The sequence below is a fragment of the Rhinoderma darwinii genome, chromosome 6 (assembly GCF_050947455.1).
Source record: "Rhinoderma darwinii isolate aRhiDar2 chromosome 6, aRhiDar2.hap1, whole genome shotgun sequence".
NCBI lineage: Eukaryota > Metazoa > Chordata > Amphibia > Anura > Rhinodermatidae > Rhinoderma > Rhinoderma darwinii.
Genome location: NC_134692.1, coordinates 71582982 through 71595506, shown reverse-complemented (window position 1 = coordinate 71595506; position 12525 = coordinate 71582982). Strand labels below are relative to the sequence as shown.

At 41.6% G+C, this 12525-nt stretch overlaps 1 protein-coding gene across 2 annotated transcripts in view; it reads left to right on the top strand.

The window, feature by feature from the left end:
• ANKAR (ankyrin and armadillo repeat containing) overlaps nucleotides 1-12525 on the top strand; it is a 468018-nt gene that overhangs the window by 364827 nt on the left and 90666 nt on the right. For both annotated transcript variants that reach the window (XM_075829926.1, XM_075829927.1), the window contains exons 18-19: nucleotides 35-157; nucleotides 2338-2496. In XM_075829926.1, coding sequence (XP_075686041.1) covers nucleotides 35-157; nucleotides 2338-2496 — 282 coding nt within the window. The remainder of the gene's footprint in view (nucleotides 1-34; nucleotides 158-2337; nucleotides 2497-12525) is intronic.

Here is a 12525-nt window from a genome sequence, read left to right as displayed (position 1 = left end):
ATAGAACGGCTTGTTAATTTATTTATATTAACAGGTTGAAGTGGCCTGTACTCTTGCTTGTATCGTTCTGGGAAATTCAACTCTGCAGTGTCAATTGTACAAGAATGATGGATTTACATTTACCGATGTTCTTGACCTCCTTTATTCATCTGATAAGGTATTTTTAATATTTCATCAAGATTTTTGTTCTTCCTCAAATATCACAGTCAATCAATATTTTTCAAGAGAACCTATCACCTCTCCTGACATAACTTATTATTAGTAAATAATTGTATTCCCCGTGAAATAACAATTCTGGTGCATGATTTCTTAGAGCTCTACATTGTTCCATTCCTGTGTTATTCATCCTGGAAATTTATGAATATATTAAAAACTGGGTGTTAAGAGTTGGGTGTGTCCCTACACAAACTGACAATGTCCAATCAGTGCCGACAGAGGGACAGTGGTGTAGGGACACAAGGGGAATGGTAAAATCCAGTTGACAATTTATTCATACATTTTTAGGAGGAATAAACATGGAACTCCACAACCTAAAGTTCTAATAAATTTTTTTATGGGGAATACAAGTATTATCTAACATAGACATGTAGTCAGTAGAAGTAACAAGTCATCTTTAAGGCCTCATTTACACGAGCGTAATATACGCGCGTGCGACGCGCGTGCTTTTCACGCGTGTCGTACGCACCTATATTACTCTATGGGGCAGTGCAGACGATGCGTGAATTTTGCGCAGCGCGAGTGCGTTGCGTAAAACTCACGACATGTTCTATAATCGTGCATCACGCACCCATTGAAGTCAATGGGTGCGTGAAAACCACGAGGGTCGCACGGAAGCACTTCCGTGCGAACTGCGTGATTCGCGCAAGAGCTGTCAAACTGAATGTAAACAGAAAAGCACCACGTGCTTTTCTGTTTACAAACATCCGAACGGAGTGTCTTAGACATGAGCGAACCGAACTTTACCGGGTTCGGCCGAACTCGTTTTGACCGAACCCGGCAGGAGACAGTCACTGTGCAGGGTGCTGAAAGAGTTAAACTGTTTCAGCACCCTGGACAGTGACTTCCGATTCCAATATACGTGAACGTGTAAAAAAAAAAAAAGTTCTGACTTACCGATAACTCCCGGCTTCTTCCTCCAGTCTGACCTCCCGGGATGACAATTCAGTCCAAGTGACAGCTGCAGCCAATCACAAGCCAAGCACAGGCTGCAGCGGTCACATGGACTCCCGCGTCATCCAGGGAGGTGGGGCCAGATGTCAAGAGAGGCGCGTCACCAAGGACGCGTCACCAAGGCAACGGCCGGGAAGTTCTCGGTAAGTACGAACCTCTTTTTTTTTAAACAGGTTACTCGATATGGTGATCGGAATGCACTGTCGAGGGTGCTGAAAGAGTTACTGCCGATCAGTTAACTCTTTCAGCACCATGGACAGTGACTGACGTCGACTAGCCTCATCTCTATGATGGCGGCTGCACGAAAATCACGCAGCCGCGCATCATACACGGATGACACACGGAGCTGTCAAGTGCCTTTTGCGCATGCAAAACGCTGCGTTTTTTGCGCGCGCAAAACGCACACGCTCGTGTAAATGAGGCCTAAAGCAGAGACTTTTTTCTACATGCAATCGTGTAAAACAAATACCACTGTTGCCCTCATTAGGGCTCCACAATTGATCCAGTCTTCCTATGATGTTTTCAATTATTAGTTTAATTAATGTTTAACTAAAAAATTAATTTATGCACTCAATCCGAGTTCCCATGTATCTTTTTTTTTTTTTTAAGATAAAAAGGAGGATTGGATAGTGATACAAATTAAATGGGAAACATTCCGTAAGCAAATATTAGGGAATGTTTCTCCTGTCCCTTGTGCTGCAATTAGATCTTCCTTTTCTCCTTATGGTTCTGTTCAAATCTATGTTGGAGGCTCCGTCACCAATTTGTCAATAATGCTGAAAAACATCTATTTTTACGGTAAAATGATAGGCATATCACAGAAACCTAACGAAAACCCATTAAAGTCAATAGGGTTCATCGGGCACCGTTGTTTTCTGATGGATATGTCACAGCATTGAATTTAATTTCCTGCACCTATGACTGAACAGAAAAATGGAATTCTTAGCGCAGATATGAACATAGCCTAAAAGGACTTAGAGGAGAGTAGATCTTCCCTATGTTATGTGAAAGGAGCCTAATGTGTTCTCCATGGCACACAGATCGGCATTAATGTGTCTCCTGCACTGCATATAATAAAAACAAATAAAATTATAAAAGAATCTTGTCATGTCATATTTTCATGTATTCTTTCTAAATAAGTGTAAATATATATGTAATATATTCCAGGATATTTGTTTAAAAGCAGGCTATGCATTAGCCCTTTTTGCTTACAACAATACGTTACAGCAATTCAACATTTTGGAGAATGGTGGCATTGTAATATCCATCTATGAACCTTTCCTACAATCAGAAATTGAGACAGACAGAGCGCTTTCTGCATTTCAGGTAAATAACGGACAAATCAATATGATCCATATATCTTTCATTTAAAGGTATCGTTTGGGTTCGTTGTTATTATTATGGCTATTAATTTAGCACTTTAGTCTAAAACATGCTGTGTACATATACATACAAGTACATGGCCTGTCACAGAAATAGTTTAACTGTGTGACAGGCAAATATTCTGTATCTACAGTATACAGTGCATTCGGAAAGTCTTCAGACTCTTTTCGTTTTTTCACATTTTGTTATGTTGAGGCTTTGTGCTAAAATAAAATAAAAAACTAATTGTTCCCCATCAATTTCCCATAATGACAAAGTGAAGACAGAATTTTAGAAATGTTTGCAAATGTATTAACACCTTAAGGACGCAGCCTTGTTTTGGCCTTAAGGCTCAGAGTCCATTTTTTAAATCTGACATATTTCACTTTATGTGGTAATAACGTCGGAAAGCTTAAACCTATCCAAGCGATTCTGAGATTGTTTTCTCGTGAGATATTGGGCTTTATGTTAGTGGTAAAATTTGGTCGATATATTCAGTGTTTATTTGTGAAAAATTGCAAAACTTAGAGAAAATTTAGAAAGAATAGAATTTTTCTGAATTTAAATGCATCTGCTTGTAAAACAGATGGTTATATCACCCAAAATAGTTACTAGTTCACATTTCCCATATGTCTACTTTAGATTGGCAGCATCTTTTGAACATTTCTTTTATTTTTCTTGGACGTTACAAGGCTTAGAACATAAACCGCAATTTCTCATTTTTAAGAAAATTTCAAAAACCTTTTTTTTAAGGTACCTGTTCAGTTCTGTAGTGGCTTTGAGGGGCCCAAGGGCATAACTAGGAAAGACTGGGCCCTATAGCAAACTTTTGACTGGGGCCCCCCTCCCCTGGGTATCACACAACCCCCGCTTGTAGACAGTGCCTCCCTATAGATTCCGCCACACAGCGCCCCCTATAGACAGCACCATACAGCCCCCGCTGTAGATAGCGCCATCCACAGCCCCCACTGTAGATGGCGCCATACACAGCCCCCTGTAGATAAAGCCTTACAGCCCCCCTGTAGATAATGCCTTACAGCCCCCCCTGTAGATAACGTCTTACAGCCCCCCTGTAGATAACGACATACAACCCCCCACTGTAGATAACGACATACAGCCCCCACAGTAGATTACGACATACAGCCCCCCACTGTAGCTGACACCATACAGACCCCCCTGTAGATTACACCATACAGACCCCCCTGTAGATTACACCATACAGACCCCCCTGTAGATTACACCATACAGACCCCCCTGTAGATTACACCATACAGACCCCCCTGTAGATTACACCATACAGACCCCCCTGTAGATTACACCATACAGACCCCCCCTGTAGATAACACCATACAGACCCCCCCTGTAGATTACACCATACAGACCCCCCTGTAGATAACGCCATACAGCCCCCCCTGTAGATAACGACATATAGGCCCGCCCAAAAAAACAGCCTATAGTTTGTCCTACAAAAGAGATGTATCCCCTATCCACACGCGTCCCAGCGATCCTGTGGATAGAGTATGCATGTCTTTTGTAGGAACAACCCCTTCAGTGGCATCGCGCTGTAGCAGCCATAGCGGCAGCCATAGCGGCAACTAGCGTAGCCTCCGGCCATGGGGGGGGGCCCGTGCCGGGGGGTGGCATGGGCCCCCTCATGCTGCGGGCCCCGTAGCAGACGCAACGGCTGCTACAGCAGTAGTTATGCCACTGGAGGGGCCTATATATTAGAAACCCCCATAAAACACCCCATTTTAAAAACTAGACCCCTCAAAGTATTCATAACAGCATTTAGAATGTTTTTAGCGCTTTAGGCATTTCACAGGTATGAAAGCAAAGTGGAGGAGAAATTTGCAAATTTCATTTTTCTTACTGGATTTCAATTTTATTCCATTTTTTTCTGTAACACAGAAGGTTTTACCAGAGAAACACTACTAAATACGTATTGTCCAGATTTTCCAGTTTTTAGAAATGTCCCACATGTGGCTCTAGTGTGCTATTGGACTAAAACACAAGTCCCAGAAGCAAGAAGCACCTAGTGCATTTTGGGGACCTCTTTTTTTTTATTTTATCAGAATATATTTTAGGCAGCATGCCAGGTTTGGAGAGGTGCCAAAACAGTAGGAATCCCCCAAAAGTCCCCACAGTTTTTTCCCAGCACGTATTTAAATTGGGCTGTGAAATTTAAAAAAATTCATTTTTTCCAATAAGATGTCATTTTTGATAAAAATGTCTTATTTTCACAGGGTACAAAATACCCCATTTTGTGCAGCAATACCCCATTTGGGGTGATAAACTGGCGTTTGGGCCCATCGGAGGCCTCAGAAGTGACACCATTTTGGAAACTACAGCCCTCAAGGAATTCATTTATAGGTGTTGTGACCATTTAGACCCCACAGTTTTTTCACAGAACTTATTTAAATTGGGCTGTGAATTAAAAATTTTTTTTTCCAATAATGTGTAGTTTTGGCTCAAAATTTCTTATTTTCACAAGAAATAAAATACCCAATTTTGTTTCACAATTTGACCTGAGTGCGGCAATACCCCATTTGTGGTGATAAACTGCCGTTTGAGCCCATGGGAGGGCTCAGAAGGAAAGGAGCGCTATTTGTTCTTTGGAGCCCAGATTTTGCTGGATTGGTTTTCGGGTGCCATGTTGCATTTATGGAGCACCAGAGGTATCAAAGAAATGGAAACCCCCAAGAAGCGACCCCATTTTAAAATCTACGCCACTTAAGGCATTCATCTAGAGGTGTAGTGAGCATTTTGACCCCACAGGTATTGTCTGAAAGGTAATGCGCAGCAGATGGTGCAGTGTGAGATTTGCCATTTTCAATTTTCATACATATATGCCATTTCAGTGTCCAATATTTTGTGCCCAGCATGCGCCACCGGCGATATACACCCTATAAATTGTAATGTGGGTTCTCCTGGGTATGGCAATACCCTACATGTGGCTGTTATCAGCTGCTTGGGCACACAGCAGGGCTCAGAAGGGAAAGATGAGGGGGATAAGCTGTGCGGAGTGCATCAGGGTAAGTAAAACTGGGGTAGATTAAAAATCAAGGAATGTATGATAAATTTTAAAACACTTTCATACAGAGCCCTGGTTTTTCGGGACATGTGTCACATTGATATATTGTGTCCCCCCTTATCCCCTTCTTATAGCATACTTTGCACCTCTTATGACTTTTTCCCTTCTTGCCAGTTTGGGGAACTTCTCCTGGAAAGTATTGCCCTGGTACAATGCGTGTGGCCTCGCTTCCAGAAGTACTGGGTGCTCCCCCTTCTTGGTCCTAAAAATTAGGTTCTTGATAACCACCTCTTGAAATTCCAGGAAAGTTCCCCTCTGGCGTGTACATCGACGTAGCACGTATGCATTGTACAATGCCATCTGTATGATGTGCACGGCCAGCTTCTTATACCACACAGCATGGCGCTTTAGGGCTTCAGGACTTGATCTGACAAGTCCACCCCTACCATGTACCTATTGTAGTCCAGGAGGCAGTCTGGTTTTGGGGTCTCTGTACTGGTATGTCGTACAGGTACATGGGTACTGATGTGGCCATGTATTGTTGTCAATACAAGGACATCTCTCTTGTTATATAATATATTGCTGCTAGAATGTTCCCTGCTCTCACCCCTTCTGAGTGTTTGCTCAAGCAGTGTGTTAGTGAGGCCTCTCAGATTTCCTCTAGCAGTGCTGCATGCCGCAGTACTTCTGGAAGCGAGGCACTTGAAGAGTGGGACGCCGGTATAAAAATTATCCAGGTAGAGGTGGTAACCCTGGTCCAGCACCAAATCCCACACAATTTTTGCATTAACTCCCAGTAAGGGGGGGGGGGCATTCTGAGGGCTGAATACATGTGTCCTTCCTTTCATGTATCCTAAATTTGTTGGTATACCCTGATGCACTCTCGCACAGCTTATACATCTTCACGCCATACCTTGTCCTCTTACTCGGCAGGTACTGGCGGAATTGAACCCTCCCTTTAAAATGTACCAAGGACTCCTCAATAGAAATACACTTCTCAGGGGTGTCTGCTTTGGAAAACCGGGCACTGAAATTGTCTAATAGGGGTCTCAGTTTATACAAACAGGTCAAAACTGGGGTCATCTCGGGGTGGGCACGGCTCATTATCAGTATAATGTAAGAAGCGAAGTATTGCCTCATTTTGGTTTTTTTAGGTTCCAGTTCAGTTCTGAAGCTGCTTTGAGGAGCCTATATATTAGAAACCCCTATCAAACACCCCATTTTAGAAACTAGACCCCTCAAAGTATTCACAACAGCATTTAGAAAGTTTATTAACCCTTTAGGTGTTTCACAGGAATTTAGAGCAAAGTAGAGGTGAATTTATTTATTTTTTGTCAGAAAATTCTTTTTATTCAATTTTTTTCTGTAAAACAGAAGGTTTTACCAAGGAAACGCAACTCAATATTTATTGCCCAGATTCTTCAGTTTTGAGAAATATCCCACATGTGGCCCCAGTGTGGTAATGGACTGAAACACCGGCCTCCGAAACAAAGGAGTACCTACAGGATTTTGAGGCCTCCTTTTTATTAGGCACCATGTCCGGTTTGAAGAGGTCTTGTGGTGCCAAAACAGTGGAAACCCCGCAAAAGTGACCCTATTTTGGAAACTAGACCCCTTGAGGAATTCATTGTAGTTTTCATGGGGTGCATGCGACTTTTTGATCAGTTTTTATTCTATTTTTAAGATGCGTGGTGACTAAAAAACGGCAATTCTACTATTGTTTATTATTCTAGTTTTTTTTTACAGCGTTCACGTGGGCTATAAATGACATATTCACTTTATTCTGCAGGGCGATACGATTACAGCGATACGATATGTTTATAGGTGTTTTTTATGTCTTATGGCGTTTGCACAATAAAATACTTTTTTCTAAAAAATCATTAACTTTTTGTGTTGCCATATTCTAAGAGCCAAAACGTTTTTTTATTTTTCCATCAAGAAAGCCGTGTGAGTACTTATTTTTTTGCGTAATGAACTGTAGTTTCAATCAGTACCATTTTCAGGTACATGCAACTTTTTCATCTCTTTTTATTCCATTTTTTGGGAGGTGAAGTGACCAAAAATTGTGATTCTGGTATGGTTTATTATTATTTTCTCTTATGGCGTTCATGGCGCGGGATAAACAATGAAATAATTTTATAGCTCAGGCCGTTACAGACGCGGCGCTACCAATTATGTATAGTTTATTTAATTTTTATTAATAATAAAGGACTGATAAGCGAAAAAGGGGTATTTTTACTTTTATTACTTTTAAAACTTTTATTTTCATATTTTTACACATCTTTTTTTTAACTTATTAACGCTTTTTTACTTTGTCCCACTAGGGGACTTGAGGGCAGGAGGCCCTGATTGCAATTCTAATGCACTGAACTACATGCGTAGTGCAGTGTATTAGAGCTGTCAGCTACTCACTGACAGCAAGCATAGTGGGTCCTGACTTTGTCGGAACCCACTACGCTTCCATAGATGGCATAGCCGGACGCCATTATTAGGCGTCCGGTTGCCATAGCTATCATGTAGCGGGCTGTCCATGGTGGTTTAACCCCTAAAAAGCAGCGATCGCTATTGAACACGGCCTCTAAGAGGTTAATCAGTGGGGACACAGTGATTGGTCTCCACAATAGAAGCTGCGGCAACGGCTGTAATAGACAGCAGTTGTCACAGCTCCTGTATGTGTCGGGAAGACGGCCGAAATGGCCGTTCCTCCCGTGACAAACTATTAGGTCATGGAGCGCGAACGCTACAGCTACAATGACCTAATAGTACATCCAGGAGCGGGAAGGGGTTAAAAATGAAAAACTAAAATTTTGCATGGACATAAGTATTCAGACCCTTTGCTATGATACTTGAAATTTAGCTCTGGGGGCCACCCATTTCTCTAGATTATCTTTTAAATGTTTCTACACCTTGATTAGAGTCCATCTGTGGGAAATTCATTTGATTGGACATGATTTGGAGAGACGCATCCCTTCCTATATAAGGTCTCACAGCTGACAATGCATATCAGAGCGAAAACCAAGCCATGAGGAGGAAAGAACTGCCTGTAGAGCTCAGAGACAGGATTGTATGGAGGCACAGGTCTGGAGAAGGGTACAAGAAAATGTCTGCTCTGCTGAAAGTTCCCAAGAGCTCAGTGGCCTCCATAATTCTTAAATGAAAGATGTTGGAACAACCAGGACTCTTGGTAGAGCTGGCCACCCCACCAAAATAAGTAATGGTGGGAGAGTTGCCTTGGTAAGAGAGGTGACCAAGAACCCAATGGTTTCCCACTGGCTAAAATCTTGTATGCAGATGGATGAAACTTCCAAAAGGTCAACCATGCAGCACTCCACCTATCTGGCAGTGTGGCCAGAAAGAATCCTCTCATCAGTAAAAGACACATGAAAACCCGTCTGCAGTTTGCAAAAAAGCACCTAAGGGACTCTCAGACTGTGAGAAACAAGATTCTGTGGTCTGATGAAACCAAGATTGAACTTTTTGGCCTCCATTCTAAGCGTCATGTCTGGAGGAAATCAGCCACTGCCCATCACCTGCCCAATACCATCCCTACGGTGAAGCATGGTGGTAGCAGCATCATGCTGTGGTGGTGTTTTACAGCGACTGGGACAGGGAGGCTGATCAGAGTTGAGGGAAAGATGAATGGACCAAAGTACGGAGATATCCCTAATGAAAGCCTCATCCAGAGTGCTCTAGACCTCAGACTAGGCTGAAGCTTCACTTTCCAACAAGACAATGACCCTAAGCACAGAGCCAAGACAAAACAGGAGTGACTTAGGGACAACTCTGTGAATGTTCTTGAGTTACCCAGCCAGAGCCCTGACTTAAAACCAATCAAACATCTCTGGAGAGACCTGAAAATGGCTGTCCACCGACGGTCCCCATCCAACCTGACAGAGCTAAAGAGAATCTGCAGAGAAGAATGGCAGAAAATCCCAAAATCCAGGTGTGCAAAACTTGTGGCATCTTACCCAAGAACACTGGAGGCTGTTATCGCTGCCAAAGGTGCTTCAACTGAATACGGCGTAAAGGGTCTGAATACTTATGTCAATGCAATATTTTAGTTTTCATTTTCAATAAATTATGGGGTAGTGAGTGCAGAATTTTTTTCATTCTTTTATTTACATAAGAAAATGTGGAAAAATGGAAAAGGTCTCAAGACTTTCTAAATGTATTGTATCTAATCAGTGCTCCCATGCAAGCTGATTTGGACACACTAAGTGTTTGGGCATCCACTTGGCAAATGAGGTTTAATGTAGATAAATGTAAAGCTATGTATCTGGGTACCAACAATCTGCATGCATCATATGTCTTAGAGGGTGCAACACTTGTTGAGAAGGATCTTGGTGTAGTTGTAGATCATAAACTAAATAACCGCATGCAATGTCAATCGGCTGCTTCTAAGGCCAGCAAGATATTGTCGTGTATTGAAAGAGGCATGGGCTTGTGCGACAGGGATATAATATTACCACTTTACAAGGCATTAGTGTGGCCTCATCTAGAATATGCAGTACAGTTCTGAGCTCCAGATCATAGAAAGGATGCCCTGGGTTTGGAAAAAAATACAAAGAAGAGCAACTAAGGTAATAAGGGGCATGGAGAATATAAGTTCTGAGGAAATACTAAAAGAATTAAACCTATTTAGCCTTGAAAAGAGACGACTAATCGGGTACTTGATTAATTTGTATAAGTATATGAATGGCACATACAAAAAATCCTGTTCCATGTAAAACCCCTATCAAAAAACAAGGGAGCACTTCCTCAGTCTGGAGAAAATAAGGTTCAATCTGCAGAGACGACAAGACTTCTTTACTGTGAGAACTGTGAATCTATGGAATAGTCTACTGCAGGAGTTGGTCACTGTAGCTACAGTAGATGGCTTTAAAAAAAGGCTTAGATAATTTCCCAGAGCAAAAAAATATCAGCTCCTATGTCAATGTGTAGAAATTTTGTTTCATCACTTCCCTTTTCCCATCCCTGGGTTGAACTTAAAAGACGTGTCTTTTTTCAACCATACTAACTATGTAACTATGCAGAGACCGGAAGACCCTATTACAGATACATTATGTAGTACAGTATAGGCAGGTGGCCCTGCATTGAGAACTGCATATGTGTGGAGGAGATGGGGGGTGGTGCAAAATAGGGTGTATGTATTACAATTAAGAAGGCTCTCTTCACTGAAGTTTATGGGCGGTTAGGGAAAGCTGCTTGTTCGGCTCTTTCTGTAACTCCCGTAAAATTAAATAGAGAGAGCCTCACGCAAGCGTGACTACCTTTTTATCGTAGCTAATCATTAAAGCCAATGCAGTTGAAAGTCGCTTTGCAAGTGACCCCTCTTATCCTGATAAGTGAGGGTCCAAAAGGTGGGATACCACCTATCAGGTATTTATGGTACATCCTGTTGATATGCCCTTAAATATTTTAGATGGCAAAACTCATTCCTTTAACCCATTCCCGAGATTTCATGTAACTGTATGTCATAATTAAGAAGGGCATCCTGCAAATTGTCATACCTGTATGGCACACTCATGACACGGGCTCAGAAGCTCAGCACTCTGCTGTAACAGCTGGGATTCTGCCCGCTTAACCCCTCAGATGCCATATAGCGACCACGGAATCTAAGTGTTCTGTACCCCATCACCCCCCCCCCCTGTGCGCGACATGATTGCAGAGTGCCGATGTGTTGCCTTGGCAACCGGAGGGCTAACACCGGCTCTGCCAATTACGGAAGCCTATTAGGGAGTATAACTGTCTACACTAATACACTGCACAATGTAGGTAGTGCAATGTATTAGAGTAGCGATCAGGGCTTCATGCCTTCAAGTCCCCTAGTGGGAGAAAAAAGTTAAAAAATTAAATAAAAATGTTGCACATAAGAATGAATATAAAAGTTTCACGTTAAAAAGACAAAAAACGCCTTTTTCCTCATAATAAGACTTTTATTATGGAAAAAAAAATGAAAACATTCAAAAAAGTATACATATTTGGTATCGCCCTGTTCATAACAACCCAATCTATAAAAATATCACGTTAATTTTTCCCCCACAGTGAACACCGTAAAAATAAGCAATGCCAGAATCCCTTTTTGGCCACAACCCCTCACAAAATATGGAATAAAAACTGATCAAAAAGTCACATGTACCCCAAAATAGTACCAATAAAATCTACAACCTGTTCTGCAAGAAAACAAGTCCCTACACAGCTTTTTTTAATGAAAAAGTTATGGCTCTTTGAATATTGTGACTTTGTGAAATATTTTAGAAAAAGGGATTTTATTCTGCAAACGCTGTAAAACATATAAAAAAAAAACTATGTACATATGGCATTGCCGTGATTGTATCGACCTGCATAATAAGTTAATATTTCATTTGTAGCACATGGTGAACACTAAAAAGAAAGGAATAAAAAACAATGTCAGAAGTGCCTGTCTATGATCACATTGCCTGCCAAAAAAAAAGGAATAAAAAGTGATCAAAAAGTCGCATGTACCCCAAATGGTACCAATTAAAACTACAGATTGTCCCACAAAAAATAATCCCTCACACAGCTCCAGTGGAGAAAAAAAAAAAAGTTCTGGCTCTCAGATTATGGCCACAGAAAAGGTGCAGAGTGTGTTCCAAAAGGGGATAAGATTGGGCACCATTTATTAATGCGAAACTGGCTACATATCTATTAATTATTATTTATTTACTTCATTATTATACCCTCTTATTATGCCCTGATGTACTCTGCCCAGCTTACATATGCCCTCACATTATAAACTGAAATACCAGTAAAACCCCAAACTACTACCAACCACTCAAATGGAGTAAATTCTCAGGGGTTTCCACTGTACTGGTACCTCAGGAGCTCTGCAAATGCAACATGGCGCAGAGAAACCAATCCGGCTAAATCTGCGCTCCAAAAGTCAAATGGTGCTCCATCGCTTCTGCGTCCTGCCGTGTGTCCAAACAGCAGTGTATTAC